The 20993-nt window shown below is 43.6% G+C and overlaps 1 protein-coding gene across 18 annotated transcripts in view; it reads right to left on the bottom strand.

Annotated features, from left to right (window-relative positions):
• Positions 1–19514: 19514 nt before the first annotated feature.
• The window catches only part of SHOC1 (shortage in chiasmata 1), a 262135-nt gene continuing 260656 nt past the window's right edge, over positions 19515–20993 (bottom strand). For all 18 annotated transcript variants that reach the window (XM_056518636.1, XM_056518635.1, XM_056518660.1 and 15 more), the window contains one exon: positions 19515–19773. In XM_056518636.1, the coding sequence (XP_056374611.1) occupies positions 19673–19773 (101 nt within the window). In that variant the 3' untranslated portion in view covers positions 19515–19672. The remainder of the gene's footprint in view (positions 19774–20993) is intronic.

Raw genomic sequence — 20993 nt, 5'->3', positions numbered from 1 at the left:
ACCTAATCTTGGTGATGTACGTATAATTTTTATGTGTCTAGGACCTATATATCCCTAACATTTATATCTTGCTCACTTGCTTTGTCTTCTTGCCTTGTGGAAGGGGCGTGTCCTTCTCTCTCACTCACTGTGGATGACTCATCTGCTGTGAATCTGGGAGCAGTCTGGCAGTCTGCAAATCACTGCACTCTGTAACCCTTTCCTCTTTGGTTTAATGCTGTACATGTTAGCCTAACTTCACAACCAAAATTCCCAAGGACACCGGGGATTCAATTTAATATCCAACAACCAAAACCCTGGGCCCTAAGGCACATGGCAAAAAAAAAACCTCAAGAAATGTCCCTAAAACTTAACTTTAATTGAGTCCCTATAGAAAAAAAATGCTAAATGGTGCAGTGACACAATGTGATTAAAAATATTGTCATCACAGCCATATATACGTATAATATATGGATTGACACAATGTCAAATCAAAAAAGTTTCCAATGTAATAAGCTGTGATGACTGCATTTAAACCACATATTAATTTGCCCTTCTCTACATGTTTTGGTGCTTCAGCACCGTCTTCAGGAGGAACATGAGGCAAACACTCCCAAACATGACAGACTGTATTTATAGACTACTGTCTCATGTCATCAGCCATCATCCCATTACAGATTGCCAATCTAAGACCTTTTTACAAACTACCTATGGTACTCCTGGAACTTGGGGGTTAAAGTTTACCACATTGCTAGCATCCAATTACAACTGCGCATTCATCACTTACCATCCGTAGTTGCTATGATGTGTTGCTATGATAATTAACAAATCTGTTTCACTTTTTGGCACTCCACTGGAGTACCCTTTTAATACAGAATGGATAACCCTTTTAAGAATCCCACTTACTTTTTTTTTAAAAAAAGGATGTTGCATAAAAACATAGAAGACTTCAGAAAAAAGACCACATTGTCCTTGCCAGCCATGCCATTATATTATTCCTTTATTTTTGTTTTCAACTGCAAGGTTGTTAAAATGGCAACATAAAGTTAGTTAACCCTTTGGAATTGTCCAGATTTCTCCATTAATGGAGAACAGGGTCTGCACACACATCATGCATTTATTTCATCTGCCCATGGCACATTGTTGAACATCAAAGTGGTCCCAGGCAAAATTAAGACAGACTGCAATATTTTATTGAAAGCAGCACTTGTCTTTTATAAGTTTTTTGCTGATGGAGGCGTCTACACTTCAATTGGTGTGCCATTCTCTCTATTCAATATATACAATATATCAGGGAGCAGTTTATGAAAGAAATTAGCTGTTTTTCTATTCCTGGAAAAGCCCTTTAACCCGTCCAGGACGAAGGGCGTACAGGTATGCCCTTGCGTCCTGGTACTTAAGGACCAAGAGCGTACCTGTATGCCCTGGTCCCATTACTGGGTTTAAACCGTTCTCACGAGCTAAGAACGCTTTAAAGCGCAACTGTCATGAACTCTGGGCTATATAACCTACACACAGCCTTTGTACTGTGTGCAGATGGTGTGTACAGCACCGTTTTTTACCTTATTTCTGCTGGCTTTTATCACCCCCAAAAATGCTTTTGATAGCAGCCACACACAGGCGGATAGGCATGGCGTGAGGTACGCTATGCCCTGTTGCCACCACGCCCGCCCCTGTATGTCAGCACTGGGACCACTGTGTAATTGACACACAGGTCCCAGCGCATGCGCCCCTCAGCTCAGCTAACAACAAGCACCGCCACGTATGGTATCCAGGCAAGCGCTCACTCCCACCGCCTGCCTGCTTAGTGCGCCTGTGCAGTGCTTCAAGGCAGAAAGCACACGTCCTCTCTGCCTCTAGTATCAGAGACTGTCCTGCGCGCGTTTGAAGGAGAGAAGAAAAAAGAAGCAAGAGGATAGCAGGCATGGAGTACAATACATTAATTATAAAAGGTGCATATCTGAATAAACTAGTTTTTGGCTTGCACGTTAGCTGGGCTGAGGGGCACATGTGCTGGGACCTGTGTGTCAATCACACAGCGGTCCCAGCGTTGATGTGGTGATCTGGGGTGTTGCAATAGTGTAGCAGGGTCTGATGGTATTAACCCTGTGGGGTAAGGTGTTATTAACCCCTGATTATTTGTGAAGCCAGGATGTGGTTCTTCCGGTATGGTAACCGCTGTCAACCAACCCAATAACTGTCTTCAATAAAGGAATGTCCACAGCAGGAATTATGCAAGAACTGGAACTTTTACTTGTAATTCTTAAGAAACAGTCTTTACAGTTATGCAGTTTCTCTAGAGGCAACCAGGACACAGGATACCTCGCAGGCTTGCTGGGACTTGTAGTATTGAAAATATCTATGCAGGCCACTGTGCTACTAAAATTATTCTTGAGTTGAGTAGTAGTCACTAGAATTGTAGATGGAGCTTGATAACTCACGTTTTGAAGTGGCTGCAGGTTCTTTAGGTTTTGGCCTAGCTGAGATGAATTTAGATAGTACAGGTATTGTGCTTGGCTGAAATCCAGGAGATAAGAGAGCAAGTTTAGAGACTACAGCCCCTTATATATGAAGGAGGCTGGACTAAAGCCCATTGGTTGCAAAGCCTGTGGGTCCTGTACCCAAGGAACTCTGGGTATGTCGCATCACAGTGCTTCACATGACTAACACTTCTGTACACATTTGTACAAACTTTATACATATTGACAATGCATACACAATATATACAATGCATTTATATGAGACAATAGAAGGTGGGCAAAGGGGTGAACCCTGCAGGAGAGCCCTATGGACTGCAGGGACTCTTCCTGAGGGGACTTAGGGAGGCTACAGGACCATGTCCTGTACCGGGACACCACAATGACCGATGGGGAGGTGAGTGTGGCAGGGGGGCATAGTGTACCTTGCGCCATGCCTATCCGACTCTGTGTAGCTGCTATCAAAAGCATTTTTTGGGGAGATAAAAGCCGGCAGAAATAAGGTAAAAACGGTGCTGAACACACCATCTGCACACAGTACAAAGGCTGTGTGTAGGTTATATAGCCCAGAGTTCCTGACCGTTGCGCTTTAAACCCGTGGCTCCCAGTTGCTATGAGTAGCCAGGACCCACGGTTAATGGTCGATGCCCAACATTAACCCTTTAGACGCTGCGATCAAAGTTGATCGCAGCATCTAAAATGTGGGATAACCGGTGTCGGTTAGCCCAGTGGAGCTGATCGGGGCATCCGAGGTGACATCACGGGACCCGATCAGCTGAGTGGACGGCGGGAGGGCCGTTACCTACCTCCTCGCTGTCCAATCGGTCACCTGCTGCTCCCAAGCCAGCCATGCAGGCTGGAGCAGCAGAGCACCAATAACACTGATCAATACTATGCTATGGCATAGCATTGATCAGTATATGCAAGTGAATTAACCCCTTCCCTAATAAAAGTTTGAATCCCCCCCCCCTTTTCACATTTCTGTTTTTGCATTTTTGTTTTTTCCTCCTTATCTTTAAAAAATCATAACTGTTTCAATTTTACTTTGTAATGTCAGTCATTTTACCCAAAATTCTACGGCGAAACGGAAAAAAAAATGATTGAGACAAAATTGAAAAAAAAAAACTCCATTTTGTAACTTTTGGGGCTTCCGTTTCTACACAGTAAATTTTTCGGTAAAAATTACACCTTATCTTAATTCTGTAGGTCCATACGATTAAAATGATACCCTACTTATATAGGTTTGATTTTGTCCTACGTCTGGAAAAAATCATAACTACATGCAGGAAAATTTATACGTTTAAAATTGTCATTTTCTGACCCCTATAACTTTTAAATTTTTCCGCGTATAGGGCGGTATGAGGGCTCATTCTTTGCGCTGTGATCTGAAGTTTTTAGCAGTACCATATTTATATTGATCTGACTTTATCGCTTTTTATAAAAAATTTTCATGATAAAAAAAGTGACCAAAAATACACTATTTTAGGATTTGGATTTTTTTTGCACGTACGCCATTAACCCTGCGGTTTAATTAATTATATATTTTCATAATTCGGACATTTCCGTACGTGACTATACCACATGTTTATTTTTATTTACACTTTTTTTTTTTATGGGAAAAGGGGGGTGATTCAAACTTTTATTAGGGAAGGGGTTAAATGATCTTCACTTTTTTTTCCACTTTTTTTTTTTGCAATGTTATAGCTCCCATAGGGGGCTATAACACTGCACACACTGATCTTTTACATCGTTCAATGGTTTCTCATAGGAAACCATTGATCAATGATCTGCCGCTTGACTTCTCATGCCTGGATCTCAGGCACTGAGCAGTCATTCGGCGATCGGACAGAAAGGAGGCAGGTAGGGACCCTCCGGCTGTCTTGTAAGCTGTTTGTGATGCCGCCATTTCGCCGCAGCGATCCAGAACAGCTCCCTGAGCTTACCGGCAACGTTTTAGTTTCACTTCAAAGTTGATCTCCGCGTCTCCGCATGGCACCGCGATCAGTCCTGCGCGCTATTAGCCACGGCCGGGCCTGACCCGCTATGACACAGGGCCATGCCGTGGCCCTGCGTTATACAACGGGAGTGGACTCATGACGTACCGGTATGTCATGGGTCCTTGACAGGTTAAATAAAATAATGTAATGAAAAAAAAACAATCATATGTGGTACCGCCGCGTGCTTAAATGTCTGAACTATTAAAATATAAGGTTAGTTCAACCGCACGGTTGATGGTGTACGTGTAAAAAAAAAAACACCAAATTCAAAATTGTGCATTTTTGATCAATTTATATTCCATAAAAAAAGTAATAAAAAGCTATCAAAAAGTCCCATAAAAATAAAATAGTACAGATAAAAAAACTGCAGATCATGGCGCAAAAAATGAGCCCTCATATAGCCATGTATGCAGAAAAGTAAAAAAGTTACAGGGGTCAGAAGATGACAATTTTAAACATACTAATGGTGCATGTAGTTATAATTTTTTTTAAAGTAGTAAAAAAACAAAACCTACATAAATTGGGTATCCTTGTGACCGTATGGAGTTACAGAGAAAAGATATGTTGTAATTTTTACCGAAATGTAGAATCAGAAGCCCCAAAATTAACAAAATGGCATTTTATTCAATTTCACCTCACAAATATATTTTTTGGTGTTTTGAAATAGATTTTGTTATTAAATGATTTATGTCATTACAAAGTACAATTGGTGACTTAAAAAAATTGGGTCTGTAGGTGCAAAATTGAAAGCATTAAGATTTTTAAAAGGGGAGGAGGATGTGTCTGGGGTGTTTGGAGCAATACCCGTTCTACAGGATATAAAAAAAATATGATCCTCTACTTATCTCCAGTGGTGCCTAAGGTGTCCTGCTCCAGTCCCTGGCTGCGATCATCTTCCTGGGCCGCAGCGCATCATATTGCTGCTCAGTCAATCACTGGCCATATCTATGTCCAGCCTCAGTCATTAATCTGAGTGGCAATATGACATACTGCACCCCAGCAACATTCTGGGCCCAAGTGCAGCATAGGAAGATGATCGCAACCGGAGACCGGAGCTGGGCAACAGTAACACGCTCTGGGCCCTGACGCAAGAGTCATGCTGCATTGGAGGCATTGCGGGAGCACTGGAGGTGAGTAGAGTTTTTATATATATATAATATTATTGTACAATAGCCATTGTAAAAAGAAAAAAAAAAAAAAACTTATCCCCATTAAGGCTGCATTCACATCTCGTTTTTGCAATACGGTTGCCGTATCCGGTTTCAGCAAAAAAAACAAAACGTATTGAACCGTATTCCAAACCGTATGCATAGACATTACATTGAAAACTGTATGACAACCGTAGCATCCGGTTGAGTACGTTTTGCTTCATTTAAGGTTGTATGTGTTTTTTTTCCGCACACAAAACCCTAGTCTACTACGGTTTGAAGTCCGGTTGAAAAACCGTATCCAACCTGTATACGGTTATTTTAAAATGGAGTTCTTTGGGAACCGTATTGAACCGTATGTGCGTACGGTTACATCCGGTTTGCACAATACTGTTTTTCTTTTCTTTTTTTGAATTTTTTTGGGAAATTCAATAAAAAAAGAACTTTATTTAAAATGTTGACAAAAATAAAACCGTATCCGTTTTTTTCAATGAAAACGTATTAAAACATATGCAAACTGACATCCTTTTTCAAACCGTATACGGTTTAAAAACGTGAGGAGGCATATACGGTTGCATACGTTTCGGTCCGGTTTGGAGACATACGTTTTTTGTACAGAAACGAGATACGGGACCTGTATTGCAAAAATGAGATGTGAATGCGGCCTAACAGGCTGACTTTCTGTACCTTGATATAGTGGTGATAACCATGAGATCAGTATGATTTATATCTCTGTCAAATAAGCAAAATTCCCTCACTTATGATGGGTATTCAATCTCTGGCCACTTTATTAGTTACCTGGTTGGCCCCCTTTGCCTTTAGAACTATCTTCATTCTTCGTGGCATACTTTCTAAAAAGGTGCTGGAAACATTTCTCAAAGATTTGGTCCATATGGACATGCTGGCATCCTGCAGTTGCTGCAGATTTGTTGGCTGCTCATCCATAATGCAAATTTCCCATTTCACCACATCCCAAAGGTGAGATTTTGTGACTGTGGAGACCATCGGAGAACTGTGAACTCATTGTCATGTAGAAGAAACCAGTTTGAGATAATGTGGGCTTTGTGACATGGTGCATTATCCTGCTAGAAGTAGTCATCAGAGGTCACCAATTTGAATCTCCTTTGGATTTTATTGTTTTATATGCTAACTAAAGAACATTAAACTTTTCCTCTGTGAACTTGCACCACTTTTCACCAGCCTGAACCATCGATACAAGGCAGGATGGATGCATGTTTACGCCAAATTATGACCCTACCATCTTAATGTCACAGCTGGAATTGAGACTTATCAGACCAGGTAATGTTATTCCAGTCTTCAATTGTCCAAGTTTTATGAGCCTGTGCACATTGTAGCTTCAGATTCCCATTCTTGGCTATATGAGTTGCTTCTGTCATCTCAAACCAGTCTGCCCATTCTCCTCTGACACCAAAAAGCCATTTTTGTTCACACAACTGCCACTCACTAGATATTTTCTAACCATTCTTTGTAAACCCTAGAGATGGGTGTGTGCGAAAATCCAAGTAGATCAGTAATTGGTTGCTATAGGCAACTACTCAACTTTTCCTCTGCCCAAGTTTGGATAAATCTGTCCCCATGGTTTCTTTATAGGTCCTGTAGTTTTGGTAAAAATGTTTATTAGCTGTTACTACAGAATGTGCTCACACTCTGTAGTGTGTAGTATTCATGAGAAACTGATCCTCACTGCCCACTCACCAATGGCTGACAGCATTCTGTCTATGTACAGTATTGGCAAAATAATGTTAATCATTGGTGAGTGGGCAATCTGGAGCCACTGATCATGAGTGCATGCATGCACAGTGCTGCACAATATTTATTTTTATGAAAATGCATACCACGGTTTTCAGTCTTGCTACAAAACCGGATACGGCGCAAAAATGAGCCGACCGGAGTCACTATGAATGAATTAAAATGAATGAGATGTGGTGCCGGGTCTGGCAGGGATACGGTAGTGGCCGGATTTGAAATTTCCCCGCCGGAGACCAAGTCAGCCAAACATGCTGTGAATGCATCCTTAGGCTACTTTCACACTCCGAAAGTGGCTCTGTTACAAACAGACGTTAAAGGGGTACTCCCGTGGAAAACTTTTTTTTTTTAATCAACTGATGCCAGAAAGTTAAACAGATTAGTAAATTACTTCTATTAAAAAATCTTAATCCTTCCAGTACTTTTTAGGGGCTATATACTACAGAGGAAATGCTTTACTTTTTTTTTTTTTTTTCTAAATGACTTCTTTTTATTTTACATCACAAAAAAGAACAGACAAAATTACAAACCATGCAGTTATTCAAGACAAAACAGAAATATAAAATACAGGGTTCTATTTATTATCCTATATCTCTCTATATTAATTATTAACAGCATAGAACCCAAAGGATACCTGTCTTATAGTTACCCATGGAAAAAAAAAAAAAAAAAAAAAAATATATATATATATATACTTTTTTTTAAATATATATATTCCGTTCTCTTCACTTGGAGATATTATACACCATTAAGCCAGCCTGCCCATATTTGAGAAAACAAGTCACTACATCCTCGCTTAAGATAAATCGCCCTGTCACGATTCGGCTTCCAGGTAGTGGATCCTCTGTGCCAAAGAGGGATTGGCGTGGACCGTGCTAGTGGACCGGTTCTAAGCCACTACTGGTTTTCACCAGAGCCCGCCGCAAAGCGGGATGGTCTTGCTGCGGCGGTAGTGACCAGGTCGTATCCACTAGCAACGGCTCACCTCTCTGGCTGCTGAAGATAGGCGCGGTACAAGGGAGTAGGCAGAAGCAAGGTCAGACGTAGCAGAAGGTCGGGGGCAGGCGGCAAGGTTCGTAGTCAGGATGGGTAGCAGAAGTTCAGGTACACAGGCTTTGGACACACTAAACGCTTTCACTGGCACAAGGCAACAAGATCCGGCAAGGGAGTGCAAGGGAGGAGACTAGATAAAGGCAGGGAGCAGGTGGGAGCCAATTAATCTAATTGGGCCAGGCACCAATCATTGGTGCACTGGCCCTTTAAGTCTCAGAGAGCTGGCGCGCGCGCGCCCTAGAGAGCGGAGCCGCGCGCGCCAGCACATGACAGCAGGGGACCGGGACGGGTAAGTGACCTGGGATGCGATTCGCGAGCGGGCGCGTCCCGCTGTGCGAATCGCATCCCCAACGGCCAACACAGTGCAGCGCTCCTGGTCAGCGGGACTGACCGGGGCGCTGCAGGGAGAAAGACGCCGTGAGCGCTCCGGGGAGGAGCGGGGACCCGGAGCGCTAGGCGTAACAGTACCCCCCCCCTTAGGTCTCCCCTTCTCTTTGTCCGGTAACTGCCTCCCCTGGGATGAGGACACCGGGAAAGAATGGAGGGTTTCCTCAACGGCAGGCAGTACAGCAGGAGTGGGAATGGGGAGGGAGGGCAGAGGGCGAGGCCTGGCACGGGGCAGTGTGACACCAGGACGGGGGCCATGGGGAGGCACAGAGGCTTGCCTGATGGGACTGGGAGGGGGGGAGAGGCACTTCCTGTGGCAGGCAGAGTCCCAGTTCCTGATCTCCCCGGTGGTCCAATCAATGGTGGGGGAATGAAGCCGGAGCCAAGGCAGACCGAGGAGGACCTCAGAAGTACAGTTGGGGAGAATGAAGAACTCAATCCTTTCGTGGTGGGGTCCGATAGACATCAGGAGGGGTTCTGTGCGGTAACGCACGGTGCAGTCCAATCTGGCTCCGTTGACCGCGGAAATGTAGAGCGGTTTGACGAGACGGGTCACCGGGATGCTGAATCTATTAACAAAGGACTCCAACAAAAAATTCCCGGAGGCACCAGAGTCCAAGCAGGCCACGGCTGAGATGGAGGAGTTGGCTGTAGAGGAAATCCGCACGGGCACCGTGAGACGTGGAGAAGAAGACTTAGAAGCAAAAGATGCCACACCCACGTGAGCTGGGTGCGTGCGTGCGTTTCCCAGGCGTGGAGGACGGATAGGGCAATCCACCAAGAAATGCTCAGTACTGGCACAGTACAGACAGAGATTTTCTTCTCTACGGCGATTCCTCTCTTCCTGGGTCAGGCGAGACCGATCCACTTGCATGGCCTCCTCGGCGGGAGGCCCAGGCGAAGACTGCAAAGGATGCTGTGGGAGAGGTGCCCAGAGATCTAAGTCTTTTTCCTGGCGGAGCTCTTGGTGTCGCTCAGAAAAACGCATGTCAATGCGGGTAGCCAAATGGATGAGTTCTTGGAGGTTGGCAGGAATCTCTCGTGCAGCCAGCACATCCTTGATGCGACTGGATAGGCCTTTTTTAAAGGTCGCGCAGAGAGCCTCATTATTCCAGGATAGTTCAGAAGCAAAAGTACGGAATTGTATGGCGTACTCGCCAACGGAAGAATTACCCTGGACCAGGTTCAGCAAGGCAGTCTCAGCAGAAGAGGCTCGGGCAGGTTCCTCAAAGACACTTCGGACTTCAGCAAAGAAGGACTGGACTGTGGCTGTGGCAGGATCATTGCGGTCCCAGAGCGGTGTGGCCCAAGACAAGGCCTTTCCTGAAAGAAGACTTACTACGAACGCCACCTTAGACCGTTCTGTAGGAAACAAGTCTGACAACATCTCCATATGCAGGGAACACTGAGACAAAAATCCACGGCAGAGTCTGGAGTCCCCATCAAATTTGTCCGGCAGGGACAAGCGGAGGTTAGGAGCGGCCACTCGCTGCGGAGGAGGTGCAGGAGCTGGCGGAGGAGATGGTTGTTGCTGTAGCAGAGGCAGAATTTGCTGTAACATGGCGGTCAACTGCGACAGCTGCTGTCCTTGTTGGGCAATCTGCTGCGATTGCTGAGCGACCACCGTGGGAAGATCAGCGAGACTTGGCAGCGGCACCTCAGCGGGATCCATGGCCGGATCTACTGTCACGATTCGGCTTCCAGGTAGTGGATCCTCTGTGCCAAAGAGGGATTGGCGTGGACCGTGCTAGTGGACCGGTTCTAAGCCACTACTGGTTTTCACCAGAGCCCGCCGCAAAGCGGGATGGTCTTGCTGCGGCGGTAGTGACCAGGTCGTATCCACTAGCAACGGCTCACCTCTCTGGCTGCTGAAGATAGGCGCGGTACAAGGGAGTAGGCAGAAGCAAGGTCAGACGTAGCAGAAGGTCGGGGGCAGGCGGCAAGGTTCGTAGTCAGGATGGGTAGCAGAAGTTCAGGTACACAGGCTTTGGACACACTAAACGCTTTCACTGGCACAAGGCAACAAGATCCGGCAAGGGAGTGCAAGGGAGGAGACTAGATAAAGGCAGGGAGCAGGTGGGAGCCAATTAATCTAATTGGGCCAGGCACCAATCATTGGTGCACTGGCCCTTTAAGTCTCAGAGAGCTGGCGCGCGCGCGCCCTAGAGAGCGGAGCCGCGCGCGCCAGCACATGACAGCAGGGGACCGGGACGGGTAAGTGACCTGGGATGCGATTCGCGAGCGGGCGCGTCCCGCTGTGCGAATCGCATCCCCAACGGCCAACACAGTGCAGCGCTCCTGGTCAGCGGGACTGACCGGGGCGCTGCAGGGAGAAAGACGCCGTGAGCGCTCCGGGGAGGAGCGGGGACCCGGAGCGCTAGGCGTAACACGCCCGCTCCCAAGATATAACTCTTTCCATTTTTTATCAGAATTCCTCTATGGTTGGAGCTTTTGCTTCTTTCCAGTTCCTAGCTATAAGAACTCTGGCGTTAAATAGTAATCTGTTTAAAATAGTTTGTGTAAATTGGCCTAGCTCATGATTATCAATACAACCCAAAACACAAATTTTTATATCTACCGGGACTTTAATTTTAATTTTTTGCTCAATATGTTCCAGTATTTGCCTCCAATACCTCTGTATCTCTGGGCAATTCCAGAACATATGCTCAATGTCCGCATTGCTGGCAGAACAACGCGGACATTTAGAATCTAAACCTGCAGCATACTTAGCTACCATAGAGGGGGTCTGGTAGGCTCTATATAGAATATATAACTGGGATAGCCGAGGACCCTCACCTATCGACTGTAAAGTTACAGAACCCAAAACAGACCTCCATGCGACTTGATCCATTCCCAAACTTATTTGCCATTTAGAGAAAGCGGGCACACTATACCCCTGAAGAATATATACCATCAGATTTTTATATATCTTTGATATCACCCCATTGGCACCATTTTTACCAACAATTAAATCTAGCGTAGGCTCTCTCTTAATTTCTAAAGGTGTCTCTTTATTTTGAGCATATAAAGCATGTCGTATTTGAAGATATTGATAATGAAAAGCCTGAGGCAACTGAAAGTCCTCTCTAAGCTGTTGAAAGGATTTTACAATCCCTTTATCATATAAATCTGATACCCATAGCACGCCTGCAAGTTTCCACTTATCAAACCCCTGTAATTTACCCAACTCCATAAGTTTACTATTTCCCCATAAAGGGGTATATTGATGTATCTTTGCTATCTCACAAATCTGTTTGACTTTACGCCAAATCTTATCCATTAAAATAATAGTAGGGGGGGGGGGGGGGATTTAATGTCTATTCCAGCTCCATTCTCCAGACAACCTAATATATTCCTAGTTGACAGGAACCTAGATAAAATCAAGGATGAACTGCTATTAGGATTATACCTATCCCAGTATTCAAAATGTTTGCATTGCGCGGCCAAGAAATAAACCCATGGGTTTGAAAGAGCAAGACCCCCCTCTTGCTTTAGACGCTGCAGGTTTAATAATTTTAATTTTGGTTTTCTGCCATTCCAGATCAACTCCCTTAATTGGGAGTCGATACGCTTAAATAATACGGTTGACAACCAGATAGGCGTATTTTGCAAGAGGTATAATAATTGTGGTGTTACTATCATTTTAATTAAGTTTATCCTACCAACTGGGGTAAGTGGCAGTTTCCCCCATGCTTTGGATTTTGTTTTAAGCTTATTTAGAAAAGGGGTTATGTTCAGAGGGACAAAATCCTGAACCCTCGAGATGCTTTACGTTTTAGATTTCTCTGATGTCATGACCAAAGTGCTCTCTGCTGACCTCTGCTGGCATCAGTTGATTTAAAAAAAAAAAAAAAAAAAAAAAGTTTTCCACGGGAGTACCCTTTTAAGGGCTCTTTTACCCCCCCCCCCCCCCACTTTGACTGGCCTTAATGTCTGTTATTGTAACGGAGCCTAACAGGAGTCATAACAGGCAAAGAGGATCCCATTCACTTGAATGGGATTCCTCTAACGTCCATCATAACTCCCGTTACTGCAACCGAAGATAGCGGGAGAAAAAGACGTTGCAAGCACAAATTTTTCTCCCGCTAGCTTCCTAACAGATGTCACCTACCATGCACAAACGGTAGTGTGAGAGGAGCCTTAGGCATGTTGAAGTCACCCATAAGTACAATATGTCTCTTTGCTATTTAAATAATGTTAATAGCCTTTAGGAGACAGTCTGTCTTGAATTATTATAGCAGAATGTGATAATAAAGCTGGCAGTTCAAATGAAATATTTTACACTGCATTCATAATTTACCTTGATACATATATTGTTAATGTGCCCCAGTTTCAATAGCATGAAAAACCACTGAGTATGTTTTGTAAAGTCTGAAGAGTTTGTAAGCAAAACTTACCCTTTTCTCCCACTATCCTAGCAGGGCCCAGATGTCTATGTCTTAAAGGGGTACTCCGGAGGGAATTTTTTTTTTCAAATCCACTGGTGCCAGAAAGTTAAACAGATTTGTAAATGACTTCTGTTTTAAAAATCGTAATCCTTCCAGTACTTATCAGCTGCTGTATACTGCAGAGGAAGTTCTTTTCTTTTTGAATTTCTTTTATGTCTTACCACATTGCTCTCTGTTGACACCTCTGTCTGTATCAGGAACTGTCCAGAGCAGGAGTAAATCCCCATAACAAATCTCTTCTGCATTGGACGGTTCCTGACATGGACGGGGGTGTCAGCAGAGAGCACTGTGGTTAGACAAAAAGAAATTCAAAAAGAAAACAACTTCCTGTAGAACATACAGCAACTGAGAAGTACTGAAAGGATTAAGATTTTTAAATAGAAGTAATTTACAAATCCGGGAAATAGAGATAAATGTAGCTCACAGAAAAATAGGCGAGGTTAACTGAGATATTCTCACACCCAAGAGAATAGCTAAAAGAATTAAAAGATATAAAATGGATTACTCAGTCCTCTGTATTACTCAAAAACGAGTATATGATGGCTGTATGGTTCAATTGGGAAAGAATAGTGGACTTCCAAACCAATATAATAGTAATATATAATTTAATATCAAAGAAAATAATAATAAATTCTAGTGCAAATTGGAAAATCACAGCCGCAGGGCCCTACGGCTGTGCAATATATACAAAATAAAAAATAAAAAATGAATATAAAATTCTATCACCAATATAAGCCTTGAAGAGTAATGGCATATAATGAATTTCACAATGATCGATCATAGGAACAATAGGGACAATGAAATGATACACGAAAAGGCTGTAGAAATAGTGTAACGTGATACAGTTTGACAAAATTTACAATTTGACTAAATGTTTATTATCGACTTGCTCTTTTTTTCAACCTGTAAAGAAAGAAATGTATGCTGCCCTTAGTGATATCAGTGTCCGTCCTGTAAAAAAAAGTGGTACAGTGTTGCCCTTAGTGATATCAGCGTCCCTCCTGTAAAGAAGATTGTACAACAGGAGGCGGAATAGTCAATAGTAATGTGCGGAGAAATGTAATGCTCCTGCTGCAAGAATAAAGCTGGAGGCCCGGCTACAAGGGACCTGCTGTGCCGATATAATTCCTGTAAAGGGGAAGACACAGGCCCTTGCGTGCCACTCACCCACTCCGCGCTTGACCCGGTAAGGAGATTGACGGCGTCTGACGTAGCGGGTGGATGGTCACGTGTCTGGCAATCAGCTGGTCAGATGGATGCAGCCTACTTCGTGATGGTGCAATGCTTGCAGGAATCCTGAGATGCTTGTGTGAATAGCAACCAGTAAGATCTTCTCCGCACAGGTATAGTTGCTGAATAGTGGATAATCCGATAGTCCGGTAAGGCAAATGTACTAATGTGAGGAGTACTGGCAGGTAAAATGTCCTTTGCATAGACAAAATCCCTATGTTCGGGTACCTTCAAATGAAAGAAGAAGTTCAGTAATAGAGGGATAAATCTGATAATCCGGTATGGTAACTATGCGAAAATTTCCAAAATAATTGCCAGCTATTGTAAAGTCTCTCCTGGACTTAAATCTCAAGACCGCATGGGCTATAGATGTAAAACAATAAAAGTAGCAATACCATACTCGTTTCGGGGTATGTAGCTGAACATAAACCGTTCTAACCCCTTCCTCAGTGGTGAATATAAGTTTACAATAACTTTACAATAGCTGGCAATTATCGCATAGTTACTATACCAGAATACCATACCTGATTATCGGATTTATCCCTCTATTACCGGATTTATTCTTTCATTTGAAGTTACCCGAACATAGGGATTTTGTCTATGCAAAGGACATTTTACCTGCCAGTACTCCTCACATTAGTACATTTGCCATACCGGACTATCGGATTATCCACTATTCAGCAACTATACCTGTGCGGAGAACATCTTACTGGTTGTTATTCACACAAGCATCTCAGGATTCCTGCAAGCATTGCACCATCACGAAGTAGGCTGCATCCATCTGACCAGCTGATTGCCAAACACGCGACCATCCACCCGCTACTTCAGACGCCGTCAGACGCTTGGAGCTTGCGGCAGCGGTTGAGGACTGAGTAATCAATTTTTTTTATCTTTTAATTTACAAATCTGTATAACTTTCTGGCACCAGTTGGTTTAAAAAAAAAAAAGTTTTCTACTGGAGTACCCCTTTAACCCCTTAAGGACGGAGCCCATTTTCACCTCTAGGACGAAGACCTTTTTTGCAAATCTGACCACTGTCACTTTAAACATTAATAACTCTGGAATGCTTTTAGTTATCATTCTGATTCTGAGATTGTTTTTTCGTGACATATTCTACTTTAACATAGTGGTAAATTTTTGTGGTAACTTGCATCCTTTCTTGGTGAAAAATCCCAAAATTTGATGAAAAAATTAAAAATTTGGCATTTTTCTAACTTTGAAGCTCCCTGCTTGTAAGGAAAATGGATATTCCAAATAATTTTTTTTTTGGATTCACATATACAATATGTCTTCTTTATGATTGCATCATAAAATTGACGAGTTTTTACTTTTGGAAGACACCAGAGGGCTTCAAAGTTCAGCAGCAATTTTCCAATTTTTCACAAAATTTTCAAACTCGCAATTTTTCAGGGACCAGTTCAGGTTTGAAGTGGATTTGAAGGGTCTTCATATTAGAAATACCCCATAAATGACCCCATTATAAAAACTGCACCCCCCAAAGTATTCAAAATGACATTCAGTAAATGTTTTAACCCTTTAGGTGTTTCACAGGAAAAGCAGCAAAGTGAAGGAGAAAATTCAAAATCTTCATTTTTTACACTCGCATGTTCTTGTAGACCCAATTTTTGAATTTTTACAAGGGGTAAAAGGAAAAAATGTATACTTATATTTGTAGCCCAATTTCTCTCGAGTAAGCACATACCTCATATGTCTATAATGTTCGGCGGGCGCAGTAGAGGGCTCAGAAGGGAAGGAGCGACAAGGGGATTTTAGAGAGTACGTTTTTCTGAAATGGTTTTTGGGGGCATGTCGCATTTAGGAAGCCCCTATGGTGCCAGAACAGCAAAAAAAAAAACCACATGGCATACCATTTTGGAAACTAGACCCCTTGAGGAACGTAACAAGGAATAAAGTGAGCCTTAATTCCCCACAGGTGTTTCACGACTTTTGCATATGTAAAAAAAAATATATAGTTTCACTAAAATGTGGGTTTCCCCCCAAATTTCACATTTTTGCAAGAGTTAATAGCAGAAAAGACCCCCCAAAATTTGTAACCCCATCTCTTCTGAGTATGGAGGTACCCCATAAGTGGACCTGAAGTGCACTGCGGGCGAACTACAATGCTCAGAAGGGAAGGCGTCATATTTGGCTTCTTGAGAGCAAATTTTGCTCGGGGGGCATGTCGCATTTAGGAAGCCCTATGGTGCCAGAACAGCAAAATAACCCCCACATGGCATACCATTTTGGAAACTAGACCCCTCAAAGAATGTAATGAGGGGTACAGTGAGCATTTACCCCCCCACTGGTGTCTGACAGATCTTTGGAACAGTGGGCTGTGCAAAATTTTTCATTTTCACGGACCACTGTTCCAAAGATCCGTCAGACACCTGTGGGGTGTAAATTCTCACTGCACCCCTTATTACATTTGTGAGGGGTGTAGTTTTCAAAATGGGGTCACATGTGGGTGTGTTTTTTTTTTTTGCATTTGTCAGAACCGCTGTAACAATTAGCCACCTCTGTGCAAATCACCTCAAATGTACATGGCGCACTCTCCCTTCTGGGCCTTGTTGTGCGCCCCAAGAGCACTTTGCGCCCACATATGGGGTATCTCCGTACTCGGGAGAAATTGCGTTACAAATTTTGGGGGGCGTTTTCCCTTTTACCTCTTCTGAAAATGAAAAGTATAGGGCAACACCAGCATGTTAGTGTAAAAATTTTTTTTTTTACACTAACATGCTGGTGTAGACCCCAACTGTTCCTTTTCATAAGGGGTAAAAGGAGAAAAAGCCCCCCAAAATTTGTTAGGCAATTTCTCCCGAGTATGGCGATACCCCATATGTGATCCTATTCTGTTGCCTTGAAATACGACAGGGCTCCAAAGTGAGAGCGCCATGCGCATTTGAGGCCTGAATTAGGGACTTGCATAGGGGTGGACATAGGGGTATTCTATGCCAGTGATTTCCAAACAGGGTGCCTCCAGCTGTTGCTAAACTCCCAGCATGCTTGGACAGTCAATTGCTGTCCAGAAATGCTGGGAGTTTTTGTTTTGCAACAGCTGGAGGCTCCATCTTAGAAACACTGCCATACAATATGTTTTTCATTTTTATTGGGGAGGAGGGTGGTGGTGGTGGGGGGGGGGGGGCAGTGTACGTGTGTATATGTAGTGTTTTACTCTTTATTTTTATAGTGTAGTGTAGTGTTTTTAGGTTACATTCACACTGGCAGCAGATTACACTGAGTCTCCCGCTAGGAGTTTGAGCTGCGGCGGAAAATTTGCCGCAGCTCAAATTTGTAGCGGGGAACCCACTGTAATCTGCCGCCAGTGTGAATGTAGCCTGTACATTCACACGGGAGGGGGGTCAAAACTACAACTCCCAGCATGCACTGACAGACCATGCATGCTGGGAGTTGTAGTTTTGCAACAGCTGGAGGCACACTGGATGGAAAACCTTGAGTTAGGTTCTATGACCTAACTCAGTATTTTCCAACCAGTGTGCCTCCAGCTGTTGCAAAACTGCAACTCCCAGCATGTACTGATTGCGGAAGGGCATGCTGGGAGATGTAGTTATGCAATGGCTGGAGGCACGCAAGTACAACTCCCAGCATGCCAAGACAGCCTTATGCTGTTCCTGAATGCTGGGAGTTGTAGTTTTGCAAGATTTAGAGGGGTTCGGGTTGTAAATCACTGTCCAGTGGTCACAAAACTGTGGCCCTCCAGATGTTGCAAAACTACAACTCGCAGCATGCCCAGACAGCAAACTGCTGTCTGGGCATGCTGAGAGTTGTAGTTTTGCAACATCTGGAGGGCTACCGTTTGAGACCACTTAGTGATCTACAACCTGAACCCCTCTAAATATTGCAAAACTACAAGTCCCAGCATGCCCACACAGCAAACAGCTGTCTGGGCATGCTGGGAGTTGTAGTTTTGCAAGATCTGGAGGGCCACGGTTTAGAAACCAACTGTGGCCCTCCGGATGTTGCTAGGCAACAACTCACCTAGCAGGACCCGGAAGCCGCCGCCGCCGCACGTGGGGGATCCCCGCATGGAGGATCGCGATCCGGGATCCAGGTAGGGACCTTCGGCGCCGACCTTCCCTGGACGGTTCCCCCGTTTTGCCCGGACACCGATAGGTGGGCAAAGCGGGGGAACCGAACTTTAACCCCCCCTCCCCCGGTCTGCTATCGGTCGGTCGCTCGGCCGACCAATAGCAGGGATAGGAGGGGTGGAACCCCTGCCACCAAACTCCTATCCCTTTAGGGGGATCGAGGGTGTCTCGGACACCTACGATCCCTCTTATTTTCCGGGTCACCGGGTCACCAGTGACCCGTATGACCCGGAATCGCGCAGATCGCAGGTCTGAATTGACCTGCGATTGGCGCGCATCGCGGTCATGGGGAGGGTCTCAGGACCCCCCTCGGCGATGTGCCGGGATGCCTGCTGTTAGATAACAGCAGTCATCCTGGCCCGATCACCGCTACCAGTGACGCGGCGCTCCTGGAACCCCGCAACGTACATGTACGTCGCCGCGCGTCAAGTGACACTTCGCGGCGCCGTACATGTACGTTGCTCGTCGTGAAGGGGTTAAGGTCCTATTACACAGGGTATATCATTGCGCTGTGTACAAGAAGATACAGAGATTAGCCAGGGAATGAGCAAAAGTTTGTTCTTCAGATGATCGCATAAATTGTGCAGGTCTTACAGTCATCATTACTTGGCTGCACATCTCCCTGTGTAATATGATCCAGAGATTGTTTATTTGTGTTCCCAATAACTGACTTGTCTAAATGGTCTTTTTAAAAAGTACTAATCAACTTCTATGTAGTCGATTGGTACAGTTATTTGCCAGGGTAATAGAAACCTTTGTAACATTTTCAGTGAGCTCTTTCAGATATCTATGAGTCTTTATCCAGACTGATCTTTGTTGCCTGACAACCAACATGTGTGTGAGCTGGACATATTAAAGATTATTCACCCACCTAAATTTACCAAATTTATTGTAAATAATAAAGATTTCCACAAATAAAAACCATGAAACTGGCTATATATTCATAACTTTCATATATTAAAGTCAAAGTTTGGTAAATATGCTTAAACAGGTAGTCCACCCCTAGGCAGCTTATCTCTATCCAAAGGAGTACCCCTTTAACTTACAGAGGAAATAACAAATAAAATACTAAAGTATTTATTAAAAAAACTTGAGGCGAGTTTGGCCATCACATCTTCCTGGAACTCTTTCATAAGTTAACTTTGTTCTTTTTTGTTGGGACTGCGCAGTAATACTTGTTTCTGTTTATAAAGGGAAAAAAACAATAGGTTTAAAGAATCCATATAGAACTATTTTTTCATGCATTGTTTCCATTTTGTGGTCATAACATTTTATGTAGCACAAAGCATTTAAGCATTTTTGTCAAGATACTACAGCAGAAACCACTATATAATAACAACAACAATCTGAAGTGAGATAATCGTAGCAAAAGGAATTGCAATAAATATGTAATTATTACAAATTCCTGTAAATAAGATCTGCTTCCTTTAACCCCTTAACGACCATGGACGTAAATTTACGTCCTGGCTTGGCAGGACTTCGCGCACCAGGACGTACATTTACGTCCTGTGTATGACCGTGACCATCGGAACGGTGCTCGCGTCATACACGGCAGGTTCCGGCTGCTAGCAGCAGCCGGGGACCCGCCGGTAATGGCCGACATCTGAGATCGCGTGGATGTTCGCCATTAACCCCTCAGATGCTGTAATCAATACAGAACATGGCATCTGCGGCAGTGCGGTACTTTGAATGGATGATCAGATCGCCCACAGCGCGGCCACGGCAATCCGATCATCCAGCATGGCGGCTGGAGGTCCCCTCACCTGGCTCCAGCCGTCTCCCGGGGTCTTCTGCTCTGGTCTGAGATCGAGCAGACCAGAGCACAAGATCACCGATAATTCTGATCAGTGCCATGTCCTATACATAGCACTGAACAGTATTAGCAATCAAAGGATTGCTATAGATAGTCCATAATAAATAGGACATAAAAAGTGTAAAAAAAAAGTTGAAAAATGTAAAAAAAAAATAGTAAAAAAAAAAAAAAAAATGTAAAAAAAAAAAAAAAAATCCTCTCCCCCAATAAAAATGAAAATTGTCAGTTTTTCCCATTTTACCCCCGTAACTTTTTTAAAATAAACATATTTGGTATCGCCGCGTGCGTAAATGTCCGAACTATCAAAATATAATGTTAATGATCCCATACGGTGAATGGCGTAAACGTAAAAAATAACATAAGTCCAAAAATGCTGCTTTTTTGTCACATTTTATAAAAAAAAAGAAATAATAAAAAATTATCTAAAAGTTTTATATAAAAAAAGTACAGATGATGGAGCAAAAAAAATTAGCCCTCATACCGCCCTATATATGGAAAAATGAAAAAGTTATAGGTGGTCAAAATAGGGCGATTTTAGATAACTGATTTTGTACAGAAAGTTTTAGATTTTTTTGAAGCGGTACAAAA

This window comes from Hyla sarda, chromosome 1, assembly GCF_029499605.1.
Source record: "Hyla sarda isolate aHylSar1 chromosome 1, aHylSar1.hap1, whole genome shotgun sequence".
Lineage (NCBI taxonomy): Eukaryota > Metazoa > Chordata > Amphibia > Anura > Hylidae > Hyla > Hyla sarda.
This window is presented reverse-complemented; position numbering and strand designations above follow the sequence as displayed.